The sequence below is a fragment of the Aricia agestis genome, chromosome 5 (genome assembly GCF_905147365.1).
Source record: "Aricia agestis chromosome 5, ilAriAges1.1, whole genome shotgun sequence".
NCBI lineage: Eukaryota > Metazoa > Arthropoda > Insecta > Lepidoptera > Lycaenidae > Aricia > Aricia agestis.
The window spans coordinates 11,633,830-11,660,617 of record NC_056410.1 but is presented as its reverse complement, the minus strand read 5'-3'; the positions used below and the strand labels follow the sequence as shown (position 1 = coordinate 11,660,617).

At 33.8% G+C, this 26,788-nt stretch overlaps 1 protein-coding gene across 1 annotated transcript; it reads left to right on the top strand.

Annotated features, from left to right (window-relative positions):
* The first annotated feature begins 17,605 nt into the window (after nt 1-17,605).
* Nucleotides 17,606-26,788, top strand: LOC121727302 (molybdenum cofactor sulfurase-like). Its single transcript, XM_042115038.1, has 6 exons — nt 17,606-17,714; nt 22,017-22,821; nt 23,082-23,376; nt 24,346-24,940; nt 25,615-25,958; nt 26,423-26,788. Exons 1-6 carry the CDS (start codon nt 17,642-17,644, stop codon nt 26,744-26,746), a joined length of 2,436 nt encoding a protein of 811 aa, XP_041970972.1. The 5' UTR covers nt 17,606-17,641; the 3' UTR covers nt 26,747-26,788.

The following is a 26,788-nucleotide window of genomic DNA, read 5'->3' as shown; positions in this document are numbered from 1 at the left end:
CGCAAATATCTGAATAGGGACGCACCGTACGCGGTACCGTGACACGGTGCGGCGCCGTACCGTATCACGGTGGCGGCGTCGTGCCGTAACACGGTGCCGGCGCCGCGCCGTGTCTGATGGGGACGCAGCCTAAACGCTTGACTGATAAAACAATTGCGATTAAAATATGACAAATTAAGGAAAATTTGAGGTACCGGCTGTTGTTTATAAGCTTCTCGAAAAACCTACTTCCTCATTCATCTATAGTTACTAGAATAAGGATACAACAGTTTTTCGGTGAAGGTTGTAGAGTATAGGTAAAAGCAGAGATTGTGAATGAGTTAAAATATTTATTTCTTTTTAAATGCTTATTGCGAGTACCTAATAATAAAAATAATAATATAAGAAGAAGAATTCTATATTTTTTTTCTAAGTAAATTCGATACCTAACTTTCGTAGTGGTTTGGCCTGATGAGCCACTAATGACTGTTTTCACCAACGGTCTCCTTAAGTGTTCCCTAGCGATCTTTGCGGGTCAAATATCTCTTAAAACAAACACATTTAAAAAAAAAGTAATGTTTTGCAAAAGTTCTTACGCCCTAAGGACGAACGTGACTCACAAAAACTTGTGACATCTTGAAAGATATGTACCCTTAATGGCCGCTAGGGGACCACTTAGCGTTAGGAGGTGGTTGGTGAAAACAAGCATCAGTCAAAATCGATAATTACTTATCTTATCAAACCGCGTTAATTCAGATATTTTAAGCCAACGAAACATTAATGTAAGTACAACAAAATATAGAACCCTGTGGTTTTCCATCATGTTTGCCCTGTAAACAATTTGATCAAACTATTAATAAACCAATATTCGTACAAAACTGAATTTAATTACGGCTAAAAATAATTGTCGCGCGACAATAAAGCTGTTGACCAGTGCTGTACGTGGTCGTTCATTACCTGGACAAAGCAGAGTGTTTTCAACGTTAAATTGAGTGGAGAGAGGCAATCCGACGGGGCGCGTGCTCCCGACAGATAGAGTTTTTTAATTTTTGGCCCTGCGTAGGCCGCCCGCCTCGATATTTGTGTTATTCCGTTCCTGTCAGTACACCTAAAACGCGTACTGACATTTTTCAATTAATTCTTGACGAGTTTTTATCACGTCTTCGCTGTTGGATATTCCATTTTTGAACGGTTTTTATTTAGGTTTAGAAACAGTTGACCATTGTTGATCCTCAAATATGACTTATGAGTACCTGGGTTATTTTGCATAGTTCCGATTTTACCCATGCATGTGGTAATCATATGCCAAAATAAAGAACAACAGAGTCAGCAAATAACGAGATTTATTAAAACGACTGTTCTACCTAGTAAATTAATGTTAATTAAATTAAACAATATTATACTAAAAATTTTTTTAGAAAACATGATGTCATTATGAGACATTAATGTTATAAAACAGTATTAGCAATATACGTTGGTTCCAAAAATTATAAAAATCTGCATAGTTAAATTTGGATTCGGACACAAAAGGTTTCGTACCGTAGAGCAAAAATAGGCAAGAAAATGTGTATTTATTTGGGAAATGTGTACTTATTTATTTAATTTTAATTTTAGAAGAAATACTAGCTGTCCCGGCAAACGTTTCTTTGCCATATAAAGTATTTCGCCCGTATTTATAAGTATTTTAGTGAAGTGACTAAATAAGTATGTCACCATGGCAACGTCCATCGCTATCCCGTCGCACAAACAATAGTCGCCGTCAGTCTAGAGTTGTAATAATTTACTACTATTTATTCAACAAATGCACTTATCAATATAATAAATACTCAGTAGCCGATTCTCAGACCCACTGAATATGCATATTATGTATATTCAGTATATTTATATTAATAAAATTTGGTTAAAATCAGTAAAGCCGTTTCGGAGGAGTACGCGGCCTAACATTGTGACACGAAAATTTTATATATAAGTATAAGAAGATAATAATAGCTCCTCTTAAGTATTAATTTTATTTTGTTTTTAATATATTTAGTAGCGTTTTTAGTTTTGTTGTTTTGAGTATATAGTATAGCGGCAACAGAAAAACAAAATCTGTAAAAATTTCAGAAGACGAGCTATTGCGGTACTTGAGAGAGACTTGAGATACAGCCTGGAGATAGACTAGAGATTAGTAATAGCTGGGTCTCGTGACCCTTTGGCTACGGAGCCTTAAAAAATAAAAAAGTAACATTAAATAATAAGAACGATTAAAAAGCTTATTACCATAATATTAATACGCGAACGAAAAAGTTTGTAACCCTTTTTACGAAAAATGGGGAAACGTAGGTGCATGAAATTTTGCACAGTTATAGTTTATATGTTGAAGGAGTGCATAGAACTAATATTATTTTGAAATTATGCTTTTATCATACACTAGAGATCGCCCAATTGTCGAAATTCGACCTTAGTTTCAACGACTACTTTATGATTACTGATTAGGGATTAGGACTACTACCTATATTTTTTTTTTAAATATTTACTTTATCATATTTTTTCAACTCTTGTCTCTGGGACTCCGCTGATCTCAGACTGGCCGTGTAAGCATTGTCTAATAGTATCTAAGATTCAATAAAAAAAAACTATAACAGACTTCAACCATAAAATAAAAGAGTATAATTCGTATATAAGCCAATAGGCTTGTCACTCAAAAATCTGCCATTTTTCCTAGTGTGTGTGTTGTAGTGTGTGTAATGTTTTATTTGTTAAAAAAAATGTATGATAAAAGCATAATTTCAAAATAATATTAGCTCGATGCACTCCTTCACCATATAAACTATAACTGTGCAAAATTTCATTCACCTACGTTTCCTCATTTTTCGTCAAAAGGGAAACAAAGTTTTAGGATCACGTATTAATATATAGATTTTTTTAACAAATAAAACATTACACACACTACAACACACGCACATGAGAAATGACAGATTTTTGAGTGACAAGCCTATACTTACGAATTATACTCTTTTATTAATGGACGCTGTTAAGCATTCGTGTACTAACCCACATAAAAATTACGTATTGAGTTATGAATGCAGTTATGTTCTTTAGATGATTTAGAACAAGACTGCATTCAAAATAAAATAAACAAAAACCAGCCGAGTGTGAGACGGATTCCTGCACAGAGGGTTTCGTATATTTACTAACTAGCTGTTGCCCGCGACTTCGTCCGCGGCAATAATATTATAGTAGTATGTTTGCAGGCTGATACACCTCAAGCATCGCGCTAGCTAGAAAGTTGAAATTACAAAATACGTATGAACAAATATAAAAAATTAAAATATAACCTCCTCCTTTATTGAAAGTCGGTTAAAAGGTTGCCTAAGTTACTCCTTATTATATCTGCTATCTGCCAAAAAAAGTCCCGTTAAAATTGCCCCAACCGTTTCAGAGATTAGCCGGAACAAACAGACAGACATACAGACAGACAAAAATTGTAAAAAGTGCTATTTTGGTATATGTACCGTTTGTACATTCATATGCATGTAGTAAAAAACGGTTCTTTCAATATTACAAACAGACACTCCAATTTTATTTATATGTATAGATACTAACTAGATGACGACTGTACCTCCGTTACGCCAAAATTCGTTTATCGCGCAGGAACCGTACATTTTCGCAATTTTAAGCTATGTCCGCTAATTTTAAGCTATTAAAAAATTATAAGCTATGTCCGGATTTACAAATAAATTATGTAAACAACTTTAGGAAAATATGCAAAAAAATATTTTAGGGTTCCATACCTCAAAAGGAAAATACGAAACTCTTAATAGCTATGTCCACACTATGCAATTTCATCTTCAATTTTCGTCATCATCTTTTTATTCAACTTTCGTTTGGCATATTCAATAACTGAATGCGTCAAAATCCACCCGCGTTGGAAAGAAAAGTGCCATAGTGTCGCGGGCATGCCTCACGTGCGATGTTGACTGCGCTATAACGCATGCCCTTGATGAACAAAAAAAGGCACAGGGTGGACAAAGCTATAGAGCAATAGATAAACATATTGTAGTCAGTCTGTAAGTCCTTCTGACCGTCTGTTTGTCAAGGCAAAAGAAACTTTTTCGGGAACGCTTAGAAAATTGAAATCGAATAAATAATATTATATTCAATTAGATTTTTAGTACACCGTAGGCACAAGAATATAGTTTAAATTATTGACTATATTTTTGTGCCTAGGGTCTAGTTCTTTGAAGCTGTCAAAAAGACAAAAAAGTTAACGTAAAAAGGTAAGACCATTTTTAATCCCTAAGAAGAGAATCTCGACGTTTACAAGGCAAACAAAAATTATTCAAAATAATTGAAGACGTGATTGAAGGAAATGAGTAACTAACTATTTAAAACTAATGTTTTTTTGCATAAATGCAGGCTTTAGGACCGGGAAAATTATTTGTAATCAAAAAATGTAGTTTCTATGTATTGCTAGATATATTAGCGAGATAATGAATAAGTTAAGTTACAAGATTTGTTCAAATTATAAGGGAAAAGTGAGTAATTCTTCTTTTGTTGTAAAATGTTAGTTACCCACTTCACCTACTTATATCTTAAATTCCCTAAGTAACTTCAACTAAGATTATAGTCAATACGTTACTAGCACAGAACACTATGAAACTAACTAAAGCAGGTACTATTATTATGGCACTTGTGGGATACAAGTGCCATAAGAACTTGAAATTGAGTTATTTTTAAAGGAATTCAACATTGACATTATGTGTATATCAGAACATTGGTTCAGATCACACGAACTCATTTTCAATTTCAATGATCACCAGATAGCAAGTTCGTTCAGTAGAGAAAATGCCATTAGAGGCGGCTCTTTAATTTTAATTAGAAACGACTTTAAATTTAAGGAACGTAAAGATATTGTGAGTCTCTCTACTGAACGAATAATAGAGGTGGCCAGCATAGAGCTGAATCATCTTATAATTGTGGGCGTATATAGGCCTCCATCAGGGTTATATGATTCTTTTGAGCAAACAATGGAACAAATTTTAACAAAAATTTGTGCATCTAACAAAAAAGTTATTATATGTGGTCATTGTGGTGATTTTAAAATTAATTTATTAGATTTAAACTCCACTACTGTTAGATTCACATCTTTATTCAAATCATATAACCTTTTTAGTTTGTTTCATAAGCCTACAAGAGTCTGTGAGACTACTGCTACTTGTATTGACAATATATTTACAAATATTGTTCCAGATAAAAAAGAAATAATTAATTATTTAAGTTCTGATCACTGTGGACAAATAGCTTCCTTTAATATCAAATGTGATAGTAATGCAAAGAAAAATCTTGTGTATAATCCTGTGACCACAAAACGTATTCAGCAATTTAGAAGTAAATTAAAATTAAATATTGAGTTATTAGATAGGTCACATAGCTCTGATGAAGCTTTCAATAAATTGTTTAAGGTAATAAGAACTCAATTTAATACAATATTTACTTCTAAAACAGTTAGAAACGGCATTAAAAAAAGTAAATTTATTGAATGGACAATGGAGGAATTAAGATAAGTAGGCAAAAATTATATGAATTGTATGATGAAAGGTATTGCAACAGTAGTGAAGCATTTAAAATATATGTTAAAAACTATTCTAAAACCTTCAGAAAAGTTTGTAAAGCAGCTAAGGCTCTATATATAAAAAATAAAATTAAAAATGCTAAAAATAAAATTAAAACTACATGGCAGGTTATATCTGATGAGACTGGAAACGTCACCTGTCGTGACACAGATTTTGAAATATATTTTGATAATAAAAAGATTTCTAATAATCTAGAAGTTGCGACGGTCTTTGAAAAATTCTTTGCTGACATTCCGGTCTCAACTACCAAAAATCTAAATTCCTCGCCTGAAGCTGCTGAAAAGCTACTCAGAGACAATGTAAAGGAATGTGATGTAAATTTTAAGTTTAGGGAAATTAACCCCAGAGACATTGTTGATACGTTTAAATTACTGAATGTCAAAAATACTACTGATCTCTGGGGAATGTCTACAAAAATTATTAAATCTGTAATTGACATCATAGCTCCTCATCTTGCAATGATTTTCAATGACTGCATAAAGAGTGGTGTTTTTCCTGACTTAATGAAGCACAGTAAGATTGTACCATTATTTAAAGCGGGAATTAAATCTGATCCAACAAATTATAGGCCTATATCGATTTTACCAACTCTTAGTAAAATTTTTGAAAAAAATAATTTTAAAACAATTATTGGTACATTTTAATTCAAACAATTTATTACATGACAATCAATACGGATTATGTCAATTATAACATATATTACATTATCCAAAATGTATTGAGAAGCAGCAGTTAGAATACCAATTTCTTTGAATTTATCTCTCAGAGATTCAAAAGAAGACATTTTATAAATAGAGCATATGGCTCGCTTCTGCAGCACAAATATTGTATTAATGTCGGCAGCGTTTCCCCATAAAAGGATTCCATATGCCATTCTACTATGAAAATAACTAAAATATACTAACTACTTTTTTTAATGCCGTTTCTAACTGTTTTAGAAGTAAATATTGTATTAAATTGAGTTCTTATTACCTTAAACAATTTATTGAAAGCTTCATCAGAGCTATGTGACCTATCCAATAACTCAATATTTAATTTTAATTTACTTCTAAATTGCTGAATACGTTTTGTGGTCACAGGATTATACACAAGATTTTTCTTTGCATTACTATCACATTTGATATTAAAGGAAGCTATTTGTCCACAGTGATCAGAACTTAAATAATTAATTATTTCTTTTTTATCTGGAACAATATTTGTAAATATATTGTCAATACAAGTAGCAGTAGTCTCACAGACTCTTGTAGGTTTATGAAACAAACTAAAAAGGTTATATGATTTGAATAAAGATGTGAATCTAACAGTAGTGGAGTTTAAATCTAATAAATTAATTTTAAAATCACCACAATGACCACATATAATAACTTTTTTGTTAGATGCACAAATTTTTGTTAAAATTTGTTCCATTGTTTGCTCAAAAGAATCATATAACCCTGATGGAGGCCTATATACGCCCACAATTATAAGATGATTCAGCTCTATGCTGGCCACCTCTATTATTCGTTCAGTAGAGAGACTCACAATATCTTTACGTTCCTTAAATTTAAAGTCGTTTCTAATTAAAATTAAAGAGCCGCCTCTAATGGCATTTTCTCTACTGAACGAACTTGCTATCTGGTGATCATTGAAATTGAAAATGAGTTCGTGTGATCTGAACCAATGTTCTGATATACACATAATGTCAATGTTGAATTCCTTTAAAAATAACTCAATTTCAAGTTATTATGGCACTTGTATCCCACAAGTGCCATAATAATAGTACCTGCTTTAGTTAGTTTCATAGTGTTCTGTGCTAGTAACGTATTGACTATAATCTTAGTTGAAGTTACTTAGGGAATTTAAGATATAAGTAGGTGAAGTGGGTAACTAACATTTTACAACAAAAGAAGAATTACTCACTTTTCCCTTATAATTTGAACAAATCTTGTAACTTAACTTATTCATTATCTCGCTAATATATCTAGCAATACATAGAAACTACATTTTTTGATTACAAATAATTTTCCCGGTCCTAAAGCCTGCATTTATGCAAAAAAACATTAGTTTTAAATAGTTAGTTACTCATTTCCTTCAATCACGTCTTCAATTATTTTGAATAATTTTTGTTTGCCTTGTAAACGTCGAGATTCTCTTCTTAGGGATTAAAAATGGTCTTACCTTTTTACGTTAACTTTTTTGTCTTTTTGACAGCTTCAAAGAACTAGACCCTAGGCACAAAAATATAGTCAATAATTTAAACTATATTCTTGTGCCTACGGTGTACTAAAAATCTAATTGAATATAATATTATTTATTCGATTTCAATTTTCTAAGCGTTCCCGAAAAAGTTTCTTTTGCCTTGACAAACAGACGGTCAGAAGGACTTACAGACTGACTACAATATGTTTATCTATTGCTCTATAGCTTTGTCCACCCTGTGCCTTTTTTTGTTCATCAAGGGCATGCGTTATAGCGCAGTCAACATCGCACGTGAGGCATGCCCGCGACACTATGGCACTTTTCTTTCCAACGCGGGTGGATTTTGACGCATTCAGTTATTGAATATGCCAAACGAAAGTTGAATAAAAAGATGATGACGAAAATTGAAGATGAAATTGCATAGTGTGGACATAGCTATTAAGAGTTTCGTATTTTCCTTTTGAGGTATGGAACCCTAAAATATTTTTTTGCATATTTTCCTAAAGTTGTTTACATAATTTATTTGTAAATCCGGACATAGCTTATAATTTTTTAATAGCTTAAAATTAGCGGACATAGCTTAAAATTGCGAAAATGTACGGTTCCTGCGCGATAAACGAATTTTGGCGTAACGGAGGTACAGTCGTCATCTAGTTAGTATCTATACATATAAATAAAATTGGAGTGTCTGTTTGTAATATTGAAAGAACCGTTTTTTACTACATGCATATGAATGTACAAACGGTACATATACCAAAATAGCACTTTTTACAATTTTTGTCTGTCTGTATGTCTGTCTGTTTGTTCCGGCTAATCTCTGAAACGGTTGGGGCAATTTTAACGGGACTTTTTTTGGCAGATAGCAGATATAATAAGGAGTAACTTAGGCAACCTTTTAACCGACTTTCAATAAAGGAGGAGGTTATATTTTAATTTTTTATATTTGTTCATACGTATTTTGTAATTTCAACTTTCTAGCTAGCGCGATGCTTGAGGTGTATCAGCCTGCAAACATACTACTATAATATTATTGCCGCGGACGAAGTCGCGGGCTACAGCTAGTTAGTAAATATACGAAACCCTCTGTGCAGGAATACGTCTCACACTCGGCTGGTTTTTGTTTATTTTATTTATAGCCCATAATAAGCGTTTTATCTGTAAAAACAAAGTATATTTAAATCGCCTTGTTGCGTCTTTTCAAAGTCGAACCCTATGGCGTCTACCATTTCCAATGACTTTTTAATTGTTATTCGTGCGAATATAGTTACATTGCTGTCATGTGAATTCTATTGTCGACGAGGAATTTTGTTTAGGTACGAAAATTAGATATTCAATTTGAAATAATTCTCGCTGGTTTTTTGCTTCCGTTCTCGATGGAAATCATGTGACACATTGTATACTTTTGTATTCGTTCCATGCATTTAATCGTTTTTCCATCAATCCATTTAAATGTATGGATATATTGATACCGTATATTGTAATATATTAATTCCATGCATTCTACTAATTAAATGACTCCTTACTATATTTGAGATTATATCGGTACCGTATATTATTTTTGTATGTACGCCATAAACTGTTGAGTTTGTTGCTTCCTCCTAACCTTATATGTTATATCGATACATACATAGGTACCTATATAATAGATCCCAATAAATTCATTGCGTGATGTGTCAATATATATGTATAGATACTAACTAGATGACGACTGTACCTCCGTTACGCCAAAATTCGTTTATCGCGCAGGAACCGTACATTTTCCGGGATAATATTATTCTATGTCCTTTCCTGGTACTCAAAATAAAAAAAACATAACTCCCACACCGGTTTCGGTGACGGTGGCCGGGTTCACTGAAACCAGGCCAGTTACGCAGGAGTAATTTTATAGTGCCCAAGTGTGTGCGCAGTACATAAGAGCACTCTCTATTCCTTTTACTCTCATAACCCGAGACGACGTAAGACCGACACGACTGGCGAGAGGTTAGGCCCAGGACCGACTTTTTACATGCCCATCCGACGCATGACGTGATCAGCCTGCATTGTCCTAACCAAACTTGGAAATAACATGTTTCCAACGCGGGATTCGAACCCACGACCACCGAGTCAAGAGCCATGCTTTGAACCACTGGACCACGGAGGCGTTTAAAACTACGGCGTACTCCTTTGAGATACTTTTATCTCCATACCAAATTACGGCAAAACCGGTTCAGCGGTGTGGGCGTGAAGATGTATCAGATAGGCAGACACACTTTTGAAAAATTACAAGTGATAAAGGTAACAAAATACGTTGAATCCAAACTAAAGAGGAAATTTTGACCCGTTATTTTGATGAACATGCTCTTTTCTGAGGTTTTCTATAAATAAATAAATAAATAAATAAAAATTGTTTTATTTCCGAATAGATTTGTAACAAATACTTTCAGAACGTTGATGCTAATGGTGCCTACCACCGGTACGGGAACTATCCCGGCGAGAAGAACCGGCGTAAGAAACTCGCACGGGGTCCCACTTTTTACCAAAAAAGTGAGAAAAAAAATAATCTTTTTAAAATAAAATTTACAATTGTAACTTAAAATTATACAATGTCAACATCCATACATAATTGTAAGTCATAATATGATAATGTAGAAGTAGCCTTGCAAGGAGCCATCCTACTCCCAAGATGTGCCATCGTTTATGAAATCATTGACCTTATAATAGGCTTTGGCACACAAACGTTCTTTGACTACTTTTTTAAATTTATTAATCGAAAGATTTTGAACGTTTTCTGGGATTTTATTGTACAGGCGTATACCTTTAAACGATTTACTAACTTTACTAAGTCTGATCATCGGCAAATCCAGCTTGTGCTTATTTCTGGTGTTCCTACAATGAATGTCACTTTTAGCTTTAAAGGACTATGCCCAAAAAAACCCATAATCGATTAAAAAAATTTATGTACAGCAAAGTAGAGCATAAATAGTAGATTGAAAATATGCAATTCATTTTTTTCTAAACCATAACCGAAATCGATAATTTGAAAAAATAAATCTGAGATACACAGTGTGATATCTACTTCGAATCAACTAGTTATTTCCTTTGTTTTTGTGATATTTCTCGTGAAAGCGATGTCGATAGACAATAATGTACAATTAAATAGAAAAAAAAATCGGCCAAGTGTGAGTCGGACTCGCGCACGAAGGGTTCCGTACCGTTATAGAGCGAAAGTAGGGAAAAATTGTTTTTTGTATGGGAGCCCCCTTAATAATTTTTTATCTTTTAATTTTGCGATTAAATATTAAAGTGCACACATAATTGAAGATTTAGTTAAAAAATCACGTGTCTACATAATATAGCCATTATAGATTAGGAGCCAAAAAGGGCAAAAAATCACGTTTGTTGTATGGGAGCCTCCCTTGAATCTTAATTTTATTTAGTTTTTAGTATATGTTGTTACAGCGGCATCAGATATACACAATCTGTGAAGATTTCAGAAGTCTAGCTATAGCGGTTCTTGAGTAAGCCTGGAGACAGACAGACGGACAGACGTCGAAGTCTCAGTAATAGTGTCCCGTTTTTACCCTTTGGGTACGGAACCCTAAAAAGTATGTCAAATATAATATATTTTAAGAATAAACTAAATCACAAGTGGCTTCACTCTACATCCTCTATCGGTTGTATCACGGGGAGTGCTCTAAGAAATTGTTCGGAATCATACCACCTGCAACTTTTCGCCATCGCTCCACGCAAAAAATATACCATCCTCATCACTTTGATGAGTGGCAGTCTTCCACCGTGCGTTTTTTGCGTAACTTTCTGCTGCGCACTGAAAAACTCTGAAATAAACTGTCACTATATTTTCAATACGACCTGCAAACCTTCAAAGGCCGGCAACGTACCTACTTGCAGCTCTTCTAATGTTGCGAGTGTCCATGGGCGACAGTATAGTTGCTTTCCATCAGGTGACCCGTTTGCTCGTTTGCCCCCTTATTTTATTAAAAAAACAATCATATAACCGATATCGTGTACTTAATAATCCTAAAAAAAACAGTACATATTGTATACAGAATATTTTCTATCCCAAACTAACATTCTATACTGTCAGATATAAATAAAAGTGATAAACATTTAAACATTAAATTCATAAATACATAATTACAACACTGTACATCTGTATTAAAAATATTTTTACTATGTACTAATCACCACACTATCGTTTGTAGCATCGCGTCGTCCGAATATCATATGGATTCCTATAAGAAAAGTCAATTAGTTACGATCGTTTTTAAAGTACTCGGTGATTGTTTAATCCAAAAAGGACATTGTATTTGGGATACAGTATAAGTAGTCTACTTTGCCACATATAAATGGTTTCAATCGATTTTTCAACGGGTTTTTGGTCCATACATTTTTGGGCATTCACCTTTACTTATATTTTTTCTAACATATATTACATTATCCAAAATGTATTGAGAAGCAACAGTTAGAATACCAATTTCTTTGAATTTATCTCTCAGAGATTCAAAAGAAGACATTTTATAAATAGAGCGTATGGCTCGCTTCTGCAGCACAAATATTGTATTAATGTCGGCAGCGTTTCCCCATAAAAGGATTCCATATGCCATTCTACTATGAAAATAACTAAAATATAATAATCGTGCCGTGTCTTCATCAGAAATTTCTCTGATTTTTCTGACTGCATATGCCGCAGAACTGAGCCTACCTGCAAGATTAACAATATGAGGACCCCACTGTAATTTACTATCAAGTGTTATACCTAAGAATACAGTGGTGTCTACCAAATTCATCTTCTCATCATTCAATAGTACATTGGTTTGGACTTGCCTAACATTGGGCAAAGTGAACTTTACACATTTAGTTTTACTGGAATTTAAAAGTATTAGCATTAAACCAATGTACTATTTTTGAGGGAGCACTGTTTACCTCGTCGTAATTTGACTGTTGTCGCTTCACTTTAAAAATAAGTGAAGTGTGAAATTTTATTTATAGCCCATAATTAGCGTTTTATCTGTAAAAACAAAGTTGTAATCCGCAAGTCGTAAATGTTAAAAATCCAATTCAATTATTAAATCCAAAGCATGTGAAAAAGAGACCGAAGATGCAACGATTAATTAACATATTATTTGAACAAAAAATAATAAATAAATAAATAAATAAATATATATATATATATATATATATATATATATATATATATATATATATATATATATATATATATTTAACGCGTAAAATATTGTGTCCATTATAATTTATAATATTTAAGCTCGCCAAAGCAAATTTTTTGTGAATAGCTTCATTTAGATAAGACGAAGAACATTTTTATCTGCGAAAAATCTTGAAAGTGGTAGCTAACAGAGATACAAAGGATTTTATACTTTGATTTGTTGGTCCTAAAATATGACTTGTTCCACTTATAGGAAACTGTTACTCTTAAATTACATAACTATTAACCTATCAATATACAAAAAATCAGCTTGTTAGGTTAGGTTAGGACCATCAATTCAAAGTATGAATCCTTTCTATCTCTGTTAGCTACCACTTTCTAGATTTATCGCAAATAAAAAATTTGTTCGTCTTATCAAAATGAAGCTACTCATAAAAAATTTGCTTGATAGTAATAAAAAAAAATTGTTCTAGGGCTCCCGTACTAATTGTACTAGACGATCCCACCAAAAACATTTCTTGTAAAATGTTGCCTCGACGACCACATAAGGTAAACCCTGTAGAAAAGATATAAGATCTCATGTAGAGCCAAGCTTCTGAATCTACACGGCCTAAATCTGCTGACTAATAATAACCTAAACAAATTCTACATATCAGTAAATAACGAAACAGACGAGCCATACATATTTAAGCCCGTCACAGACTTAGCTATAATATATATTAATATACCGTACTATAATATATATTAAAGTAGCTATAAGCTACCAGAAATATATATTATAGCTGAGTGTGCGGTCACGTGAAAATTAGCATAGAAAATATATAGTAATATGCCTAGCTATAAAAATATTAATATATATTATAGCTAAGTCTGTGACGGGCTTTACTGATATGTAGAATTTGTTTAAGTTAGGGTCAGCAGAGTTAGGCCGTGTAGATTCAGAAGCTTGTCTCTACATAATAGCTCCCACACCGGTTTTGGTGACGGTGGCCGGTTTCATTGAAACCTACGATGGAGTAATTTTATAGTGCTCAAGTGTGTGCGCAGTACACAAGAGCACTCTCTATTCTTTACTCTCATAACCCAGTGGGACGGAAGACCGACACGACCGGCGAGACATCAGGCGCAGGACCGACTTTTTACATGCCCATCCGACGCATGGATCATCTTACTTGTCAGACAATCAGGTGATCAGCCTGCATTGTCCTAACCAAACTTGGAAATAACATGTTTCTAACGCGGGAATCGAACCCACGACTTCCGAGTTAAGAGCCGCGCTCTATACCGCTAGACCACGGAGGCGTTTTTTGGCTCTACATGAGATATCTTTAAATATCTTTTTTACAGGGTTTATCGTGGTAATCGAGGCAACATTTTACAAGAAATGTTTTTGGTGGGATTTCAGTTCTTTTTGTATGTTGGTTCTTGTAAGTACTTATTTAAAGGTTTTTTAGTAAATGTCTACAGTCTCGTGTAAACTCCTATGTCCTACTTCATAAAATTGGTGAAAGTCTCATATATAAACCTGCACCCCCCAATTTTAGGGGTGGGGGGCGAAAATTATAAGCTTATGTTTTTATATTTTGTTGTATACTAAACTTAGATAACATACCAAATTTCAGCTATCTGGCACTTCAGGTAGTAACCAAACATAATTTTTTAGATGATCATCAGTGTGTCAGTGAGTCAGTGACGAAATCGGTGTATTTTAGATATCAATAAAATCTAATATATTAGAGTTATTCATTTGAGACTTTGTATGTTTAATTAGTCTACTATTGACATCATATCTTGTGAATATGAACTATCTGGTGTATATCGGAAACCAACTCTATGAGGGTTCAAAAAAACGACGAAACACTTCGAGAAAAGGTAGGTACTCGTAGTAGTAAAGGTTGCGCTTCACTTGGCTCGTCTCGGCGGGTGCACTACCGTGCACCCAGATGCCCGCAACTTTGCAGTGCGCCTAATTCGTTTATCACGCGGGAACCGTATATTTTCTGGAAAAAATCTTATGTCCTTTCCGGCATTTAAAGTACCTGAATATCAAGTTTTATCAAAATCGGTTCAGTGGTTTAAGCGTGAAGAGGTAACAGACAGATGGACACACTTTTGCATATTTTGTAATATTAGTATGGATCTCTGTTACTTATTTATTGCCCGTTTTCATTTCTATTGCTAAAATACAAAATATTACAATATTATGTCGCGGTCGGTCGCCCCGTTTAATGCGTGTTATAAATCTATTTCATCCAAACTGGCTTAGGAAGTCTCGAAGGTTTTTAATGCAAACAATTAAATCATGTTTCCTTAAAACTATAGATTTCGTTATCTACGTAACATGACGTCATGTATCACGAGTGCAACTTAATGCAGAGAGCTTCGAGCTTCGGCAAAAATTACGAATGTGAAACGTATCAGGAAATTCCCAAAAAGTTAACTTGCACGAGGCGAACCAGCCGAGTGCTGGCTTGTGCCCGTGACTTCGTTTACTGATCAATGACCATGTTAAATTCCGAGAGATTTTATGGAAGTGACACTTATATCGTTAGCTTCATGGCTCTGCTAAAGGTAAAATAATTCTGAATGCACTGTATAATGTCCTCAGTCCTTAAAATCTTAACCACGAATGAGATGTTTATTCCAAATAAGTATTTCCCTTCAATAGTACCTATCTTTCTCTTGTTTTGACTTTCTTGTCTATACTAATATTATAAAGAGGTAAACTTTGTTTGTTTGTTTGTTTGTTTAATTGTAAGGAATAGGCTTAAAAACTACATTATTTACGAGTAACATAGGCTACTTTTTATTTTGGAGAATATAGGGTTCCGTAAGATATTTCAGTTTTTCGGAAACAACCAGAAAATTTACTTATTTTGCGTACGCTGCCTAAACTATAAAAGATAGAACTATATAATGTTCTAAGTAAATGTAGATCTTATAAATATGTACAAAAATGTCCGCGACACAATATACCTATCTATGTCAAGTGAGGCACAAAAACCATTTTTTTATTTAAAAATCTTGATTTTTTTTGGACTACATTTAAACGCATTTATTTTACTCATGCTAATAATCCTTATCAAAATAAATAATTCCATCACTAAGTACAGTTTATGTAGATTATATTTGCTCTTTGAATGATTAAAATTGGACGTTTGGTTTAGAAGTTATGGCGAAATTAAAATATTGCGATTTACGCCCGTTTCGAAGTGGGCGCTACCAATGCCACAGAATAGAATATAATAGTACAAGTACCAATGCAGGGGTGCGCATTGTACACATTGAAAAGGTCTACAGAAAACTCCGCGATGGTATATTATTTTTGAGAAGTGTATAATATAGTAAGGACATACAAGGGCAAGGATAGAGCTGTTATCGCAGTATTTATAAAGCATCTAACCTTTCTATTGTAATTAATTTTCAGGCAAAGATGGTTTGAAAGTAAATCCATACTAATATTATAAATGCGAAAGTGTGTCTGCCTGTATGTTTGTTACCTCTTCACGCTCAAACCGCTAAACCGATTTTGCTGAAATTTGGCATGGAGAGGTTGAGTCCCGGGAAAGGACATAGGATAGTTTTTATCCCGGAAATATGTACGGGTCCCGTGCGATAAACTAATTTTGGTGCAACGGAGTTGCGGGCGTCATCTAGTATCAAATAAGAGTATTCTTATTCTACTGTGTCGATAATAATTATTGTTTCTCGTACAATCCATACTTTACTAATATTATAAATGCGAAAGCGTGTCTGTCGGTTACCTCTTCACGCCGCGCCCTAACCTCTGAATTGATTTTGCTATTTAGTATTTTTTTTATGAAATAAGGGGGCAAACGAACAAACGGGTCACCTGATGGAAAGCAACTTCCGTCGCCCATGGACACTCGCAGCATCAGAAGAGCTGCAGATTTTAACCAATACGGCAATAATCCTTATTCAATTAAATACTTTAAATACATTATTGATTATGGCCCTTTACAGCATAATTATTAGTTTATTACGATTTTAATTTTAAATGAATATTTTCGAAGATATTACAGATTTAAAAATAGCGGGACGTATCACGTAAGTAGCTTTTGCGGCAGTACCGACCAATGCGGGCCACGGGTAGAAATGCATATAAATTATTTAAAATCAAACTACTGAATCGATTTTAATCATTTTTTCAGTGACTTAGGCCATAATTTATTTTATACCCGTGCGAAGCCGGGGCGGGTCGCTAGTAATGTATATTTTACTTTAAAGTAACTAAAATTAGGTATATATTATAATAAAGGGAATTGCTTTTTGCTTGCCTTTAGTCATAGCTAATGAATATTCATCTACATTAGTTTAATTTTTTTTACATAACAAGATGCAGTTTTTATTTTATACACAGACATAAAATGTTGCCGGAAAAAAAGCCATTGTCTAAGAATAGTTCAGAATTACAAACATAGACTTAATCGCATCATAATTAGTTAACAAAAAAAGTCGTATATACGTTTACAATATTCATTTTGACCTACGTCTTGAGCGAGGCAGTAAACTAAATAAAAATTTTGCGCAAATAATTAAATCCGAGCTAATTTACTACAGAGAACTCTATAAAGAGGCGTATTAAAAAAATATAAACAAGTCGACGCAGCCCGAGGTTTTATAAGGCGAAGGAAAACGGAGACCTTAGTAATGCTGGTCGACCGCCGTTAAATACAGTATGAAGGAGCTAAGTGAAGTGATCTCCAGCTATGAAATGAACAACATTGTTAAACAGTTCACCAGACTTAAGGGTATGTACTTCCTGTTTCAAAAACTTCAGTTTACCTTGTAAAGATTAGTTAAGTTAAGACTGAAGCAAAATAGATGATCTTATTATTCATTTTTAAACTTGATAACAGGCTAGGAATTGTTTAATTTTGTAAAAATAGATAAGTACTACATTATATTTGCGAGCTAAAATACGATATTATCTTAAAATTTTCTCGATAGGAAAAAATGATAGTCAGGGACCTAGAACAATTTTTTTTTTATTATCAAGCTAATTTTTTGTGAGTAGCTTCATTTTGATAAGACCAATGATTTAATAATAAAAAACTCAAAGCAGATATGTTACAACCGCGCGCTTTGTGTAGCTTCAAATACGACCCAATTGGGTCGTCTTTTATTTAGTCTGTCTCTTTTATGTAAATGGCATTTCGTATCTTTTGTTTCACTTATCTGTCAAATTTGTCAATGTTGTTCGGAAGAGATTTAAGCCGGAAAATAGTATGAATGTAACAGATCTGTGTAAGTAGAATATCATTGGATAAGACAAACAACATTTTTATCTGCCAAAAATCTTGAAAGTGATCTTGCTAACAGAGATAGAGAGGATTTCATGATCCTAAAATATGGATTGTTCTATTTGTAGGACAATGTTAAAACAACAAAAATTTAAGAGTATTAAATTATAATATAACTATTAACCTACCAATATACAAAAAATCTGCTGGTTAGGGTTCCGTTTTAGAGTACCGTATTCAACCAAGTTTTGTTGATCACAGAACCCTAAAACGGAACCCTAACCAGCTGATTTTTTGTATATTGGTAGGTTAATTGTTATGTAATTTAAGAGTAACATTGTCCTACAAATAGAACAATCCTTATTTTAGGACCATCAAATCAAAGTATGAAATCCTTTCCATCTCTGTTAGCCACCACTTTCAAGATTTTTCACAGATAAAAATGTTGTTTGTCTTATCAAAATGAAGCTACTCACAAAAAATTTGCTGATAGTAATGAAAAAAATATATAGATAGGTCGATCAATAAATTATAAGCAAAAACTTTAAAAAAAAACTTTTATTTAAATACTTACTTTAAAAAGAAGAAAATGAATTTCCCCTTAAAAATTCTAACTATTAAGTTATAACCTCAATATATTATACAATTTGCATGATAATAAAAGCTTGTCGCGCGATTTGTTAATAATAAACTAGTAAGTGCCAATTTAACTGAGTAAACTGATATTATATTTTTTATTTTATTAAAGTAATTAAAATGTTGATAGATTGTTAAGTCTCGCGACAAGCTTTTATAATAATGCAAATTGTAAGTATAATATATTGAGGTTATAACTTAATAGTTAGAATTTTTAAGGGGAAATTTATATTCTTCTTTTTAAAGTAAGTATTTAAATAAAAGCTCTTTTTCAAAAAGTTTTTGCTTATAATTTATTTTTTGTTTTTTAGTTAAATCTCTGACTGGATTTCTTAAGTCTGCTTGATTGTAGTTTGTTTTGTTTCAAGAATTTGTTAAAATCTGATTAACTTAATTTAAGTCTTGAAATCGTACTTAATTTTACGACTAAAAAATTAAATATCACTTAACAAAAATGACCGGATTCAACCGGGCATTTTCTAATTTCTAAGACACGACACGACACGTCACGTCACGTCACGTCACGATACGACACGATACGATACGACACGGCACGACAGGACACGGCACGACAGTCACAGGACACGACATGACTTTTCAATTTACTCTCAATAAGCCTTTTTCTTTGATACCCATATTGCAGAAGTGCTTTAAAAATAACTATATTCCCCTATCTTAGATGAGACGCCATATTGGATGTAGAATGAGTAATGACATTACATTCATTTCCAAGTTACTCTCAATGAGCCCTTTCATTTGATACCCATATTGTAGAAGTGCATTAAAAATAACTATAAGTACCTCTATCTTGGATGAGCCGCCATATTGGATGTAGAATGACATTACATTCGTTTCCAAGTTACTCTCAATGAGCCCTTTCATTTGATACCCATATTGTAGAAGTGCATTAAAAATAATTACTATAAGTACCTCTATCTTGGATGAGCCGCCATATTGGATGTAGTATGACATGACATTCGTTTTCGAGTTACTCTCAAAAAGCCCTTTCAATTAATATCCATATTGTAGAACTGCATAGAAAATAACTATTTCACCATCTTGGATGGTCGGCCATATTGGATTTAGAGTGATGTCACATACAATATCATGTATTGTCATCCAAACTAAACGTGCCTGCAAAATTTCAGCTCGATCCGTTAAATATATCTACTCCAAAATTGAGTTCCAAGATTTCACCCGAACATACATACTTACATACATACAGAGCAAGTTAAATAAAAGCTTTTAATATAAAATTAAATTAAGAAATTTAAAAAAAAACCCCGGCCAAACAACTTTAAAAAGTAATGAAATAACATATTTTACTGACTTTAAGTTTAAATAATTCCTAAGTGTAAAGTGATATTTTAGTCCATAATTGTTGTCACGGTGCGTCGGGGGACCGCCAAGTGCCGACAGTGTCTTTTGTTTGCATTTTGTATCGCCATGTCACTGATTGTCTCGATTCGGTTCGCTGTGAACTGACCATTAAACTATAATGTTATGTGAAATCAAACATCTACATTAGCGGTCCCCCGACACATCTTGACAAAAATTATGTAAGTACTAAAATATCACTTTACACTTAGGAATTATTTAAACTTAAAGTCAGTAAAATATGTTATTTCATTACTTTTTAAAGATGTTTGGCGGGGTTTTTTTTTAATTTCTTAATTTAATTTAATTTCATGCTTTTTAAACTTGTGTTGGTTATAATGCAGAGTAATTCCTATCAACAGGATCATAATATGACGACCTCTGTGGCTCAGTGGTGAGCGCGTTGGTAGCTCAAGCCGGGGGTCGCGGGTTCGAGTCCCGCCGACGGAACAAAAAGTTTTCAAAGTTCCTGGGTCATGGATGTGTATTAAATATGTGTATCATATAATAAAAATCTTAAATATATGTATAGTATAAAAGTATTAAATATAATATTTCCGTTGTCTGGTACCTGTAACACAAGTCCTTCAGGTACTTACCACAGGGCCAGACTGACGTGGTGTGAAGCGTCCATAGATATTATTATTATATTATTATATTAATATTATATCCCAATGAACCATCTAGGAATGTTATTTTTGGATGAGGCCGTCAATATGAGTCCAAACATGAAACCTCCACTTTGGGTTCATATGGAGCTCGGCTTTTATAGAATCCAGGTGATGCTGCAGCAGCAGCATGCAAAAATTTATTGGTTATTTACGTCTTACTAATTGTCGCAATTAAAATGGGCTCTAAGGTGGTGAGGAGTTGGGTATCCTATTGATTACCAGGTGATGCTGCAGCACCAGGTCAACATTCCATTAATGTGTAAATATTCATAAATGTCACGAACTAGAATGCAATAAATTATAAAGCCCACCAAATTACTGTAAGTTGCTAATCGGCCCGTCACGAACCAGATGAACCGCGATTTTTCAGCACGGAGCAGGCTGATGATGATTAACTATAGCTAAGAACACTCTCAATTAAGTCAGCTTTCAAACAAAAAAAAACTAGATCAAAATCGATCCACCCGTTTGGATGCTACGATGCCACAGACAGACAGACAGACAGACAGACCGACAGACAGACACGTCAAACTTATAACACCCCTCTTTTTTGTCGGGGGTTAAAGAATACATCAACATAAGTACAAGAGAGTTAAAAATGTTTTTGTGTCAAGATAGTATCTAACTTAACCGGATTTGCAACATAATATTTATATTTTATACCGACATTACTAATGTTTTATACTTATAAATGACGAGGTCTTACGTTTTTTGCGAATGTGTCCATAGTCAAGTTTTCCTCATTCGTTATAAGATTTAAACAATAACTTACAACACCAAATTAACAAACAATAACATATTTAACCCGATTATATTTTTTTTTTAAATATCTAATTATGAGCTACTTTTTGCGAAACGTAAGGATAATCATAATGGTAATAATTATCAATTACTGTAATAAAAACTTAAGGGCGTGAGATTATATAAAGTTTTTGCGAGTAGATATAATTATAAAATTCAATTATATAAGGTACATTTAAAGTGTTCGCTAATTACCTTCAGGTAAATTAGATTGCACCCCTAAGCACAAAAATCAACTACCCGGCATTAATAATATTCAATCGAAATCTATCACTGGATAACTCAAATTGTTGCTCCTTTATATATTATGTTCTCTACGTTCCAGATCACTGCTACCTCGACAATGCCGGAGCCGCTCTGTACCCCGAGAGTCTCATTAAGGCCGTGAGCGACGACTTCACCACCAACATCTACATGAACCCGCACTCCGACATACGCTCCCAGGAATGTATCGATGATGTACGGAACCTCATCCTTCGACACTTCCATACAAACGCTTCCGAGTACAGCGTCGTCTTTACCTCCGGTGCGACGCAATCGCTGAGACTCGTCGCTGAGTCATTCAGGTTCAGCCCCAAAAACGAGCGCGGGGCTTTTGTGCACCTTTGCGATAATCACACCTCGGTCCTCGGTTTACGAGAGTTGGTGAAATTGGACGCTGTTGAAATCTTCCCGATTCCACACGACAATTTCATCGAGACCCTGACTAGTGATGATATTAGTGACGATAGTGGGCAAGAGAAAACGAGTAATGCACTACTAGTGTATCCAGCTCAAAATAACTTCAATGGACACAAGTATCCGATCGATCGTATGGACGATATAAGGAGAGGATGCTTAGATAAATTTGTGAACAGGAATGGCGAAAAAAAGAAGTACGATTGGCACATTCTTCTGGATGCTGCGTCGTTTGTTTCTACGAGTAACTTGGACCTCACTGTAGTGAAGCCAGATTTTGTTTGCCTCTCGTTTTACAAGATATTCGGGTATCCGACGGGATTAGGAGCTTTGCTAGTGAAAAACGACAGTATACCTGTTTTAAATGAGAAGAAATATTATGGCGGAGGCACAGTAGATACTGTGCTAAACAGTGATACATTTTTCGCAAGAAAAAAGGATCTAAGTGAAGGGTAGTATTTTTTAAATATATGAAATATTATTGTAATGTCCCAAGGAGCTGCTCAAACAATATTTTTTGTTCCTAACTATTTTTTAAGCGAGTATCGTAGTCTTAGTAGCGATCTCCTTCTTAACTTTATTATACATATTATACCAACTTTCCAAATAAACAAAAATCCAGTCAATGCAATAGAATTTTTTAAATATTATATGAGTCTCTACATAATGTTGCACACATATGTTTTTAATAATATGTTTCCGCATTTTCCAGGTTCGAAGATGGTACCATATCTTTTTTGTCGATAATGGCTCTCAAACATTGTTTTAATGCTTTGAATAAATTAATACCCAAAGCAGTTAATAACAATGCCATGGAAACTATATCTCTACACACTTTTCACCTAGCTAAAGAATTCTATAATAGATTGGAGGATTTAAAACATCAGAATGGAAGAAAGGCAATCGTGTTTTATATGGATACAGATTTTACTGATATTAAAAAACAGGGTGGCATTGTTACGTTTAATATAATAAGAGAAGATGGAAGCTTTGTCGGATACAATGAGGTATGACAGTGATGTGCTTTTGTTCATTTTTTTTTTATGAAAGAAGGGGGCAAACCCGATGGAAAGCAACTTCCGTCGCCCATGGACACTCGCAGCATCAGAAGAGCTGCAGGTGCATTGCCGGCCTTTTAAGAGAGTATAGGGTAATAGGGGAGGGCAGGGATGGGGAGGGAAGGGAATAGGGGAGGATAGGGAAGGGAATTGGGCCTCCGGTAAACTCACTCACTCGGCGAAACACGGTGCAAGCGCTATTTCACGCCGGTTTTCTGCGAGAACGTGGTACTTCTCCGGTCGAGCCGGCCCATTCGTGGCGAAGCATGGCTCTCTCACGTATAAATATTTCTGAGAATCTGCGTAAATGTTAAACCATAAAATAATAAAATTCTTCAAAATCGGTAGTTAAGGCGGGGATTAATCTCAATCAAAAACGATAACCTTACGCATCGCAATAAGATTCATTTTAGCTTAGCATAAAACTGTAACTACTCGGGCGGATCTTCTCTATTTTTCATGTTTTCTTTAATATCTTTGGAAATAAATATTAAGAAACAAAATTGTTCGGTTAAAGAGATTTTAATATAGATTTACTAACAATTTATTCAAATAAAATGTATAATTATCCTAGTTTATATTTCGATGAAATAGAGTTTTTTCGGAGGTGAGTTTGTAAATTAATTAGGTACAGCCAAAGTATTACGTTTTATTTAAACGTTTATGGTTTAAGGTATTTTAAATATTGTGCTTTATATCTCATATTTTTTAACACTTCGTTATTATATTGGAACTAGGTAAACCGGGAGTCACAGAATAACAAATTGGGGTTTATCCTCGCCTTAATTGTATTTCCTATTGAATAACACAGGCATTTAAAATTAAAACATTATTATTTCTAAATGTTGAGACACAGTTATTTAATAACATTTACTTTCGAGCTAAAATTAACGTGTACCTATCTCTTTTTTATTACAGTTTGAAAGTAAATCAGTTACGCGGAAAATTTCGGTTAGGACCGGATGTTTCTGCAATTCCGGTTCCTGCCAAAGGCACTTCCAGCTGTCCAATAAAGAAATAAGGGACAGGTACGAAGCCGGTCACAAATGCGGTGGAGAAACTGATCTTATAGACGGCGTACCGACAGGGGCAGTGCGAGTGTCCTTCGGGTACTACAACACTTATGCAGACGTCGACAACATAATGAATATGATCACTGAATGCTACGTGACACCGAAAATTATGAGCGAAAAAGCCCTACCAAAAGGATTCGTAAGGCCGCACATGATTACACAAATTCCATGTAAGGGTACTACAAAACAAAATTACATCGACCCACCGAAAAAGTTCACAAAAACCCTGAAAGAAATAATAATATATCCAATCGAGCATTGCGGACCGTACACAATCAAATCCAATTGGAGATTAGGCAGCGAGGGTTTAGAATATAACAAAACGTGGAAGATCATTACTACGAATAACACAGTTTTAAATGAAAATAGCAAGCGGCTGCTGTCAAAAATTTGCCCAGAGTTCGATTTAAATTACAACAACTTAATCTTGCACTATCCAGGTAAAACCACTTTCTTTATAGAAAAATATTTATTATAAAAGAAATGTGTAAGCTGGCGCACTCTACATAAAAGAAACAGATCTTAATAAATGTAGAGCTAAGCTACTAACGCGTCCAGTCCTATTTTTAGGGTTCCGTACCCAAAGGATAAAAACGGGACCCTATTACTAAGCTGTAACTCAAGAACTGCTATAGCTTCTGAAATTTTCACAGATTGTGTATTTCTGTTGCCGCTATTACAACAAATACTAAAAACAAAATAAAGTTAATACTTATTTAAGGGGGGCTCCCATATAAGAAACGGGATTTTTTTGGCCTTTTTTGCTCGTTATCAATAATGACAACAGCTAGGCACTTGAAATTCTCACAAAATCCTTAATTATATTTGTACTTTAATAATTGATAATAAAAAGAAAATAAATATTTAAGGGAGGACCCCATACAAAATACATATCTGTTTGCCAACTTTCGCTTTACAATGGTACGGAATCCTTTGTGCGGGAGTCCGACTCGCACTTGGCCGATTATTTTTAAACAATAAGTACTAGTACTAATTCAAAACTCTATAATGTTAAATAACATATTATAATATTTCAACAGCGTTTATGACGACAATTATGATCAGTAATTTGCCAAAGGGTACGGGTTTAACATTATATTAATATATTTTTCAGGGACCAGTTCCATATGCATTCCTTTAGAAGAGTACATAGTTTACAGCTCGATATGTGTCGACGAAGAGACCATAGAACATGACTGTGGAGATAAAATAGCAACATGGATATCTAACGTTGCTAACTGCCCAAACTTGCGACTCGTTAAAATAATACGAAACGTATCTAGAAAGTCAAATCCTTTCGAATCCCTGTCAAAAATGATAATAATGACAAATGAATATCATTTTATGGACCACACGTTCGACTATAAAAGTATCAAAGCAAATTTAGTTGTAGATATGCCTCCAGAGTCTTTTACTGGAGATTGGGATAAAATCGTCATTGGAAATCATGAATTTAAGGTAGGAGTTAAAATAGGTTTTATGTTATCTAAGTTATTAGAGTTAAGCCATGTAGATTCAGATGTTTGCCTCAACATGAGATCTTATATTATCTTTTTCACAGGGTAAACCTAATATGTGGTCACAGATTTAAGATGAGTATGTGGTCGTCGAGGCAACATTTTACAAGTAATGTTTTGGTGGGATACTATTATGTTCATTACAGATTTATATAGGTATATAATAATAAATAATATCAGGAACTGATATGTAACTTTTCACGAATTCACTAATAAATGTTATTTTAAATGTAATATTTCTTGTCGCGAAAGTTTCCAAACAAATTAAAAAATAAATCGTAATTACTGATTAGCGATATAACGCGAAAGCCGAAATGCAATGCCCTCCGTAAAAGTTTGCAGAAATGTTAATTTGTCTCCTAATTTGTTAAATATGTCTGAATGTCGTTCTAATTTCTATTTCAGGTAGAAGGATATTACTCTCAAAGCTTAAAAATAAACACAGAATGCAACAGCGAGATAGCTTTAAACCAACCGAAAATCTGTTCAAAGGATCTTGTTTTGGCCGTATATTTAAGCTACCTTGGAAGTCTTAATGGTTGTTATAAGAATCTAGAAATTAATTCCCAAGTACAGCCGCTATTACGAAACCAACAGAGAAGTGAAGTAGAAGATAGAAAATTAAATAACGACAATATTATTTTCTCCAAAGAATCAAAAACTCTCAAAACTAAGATCAATAATTTATTATTTAATAGACAAAGGAAGTTTGAAGTGACTGCACTTTGAATAGATAGGAATAATATTATGATGTAATTTTCAAATAATTAT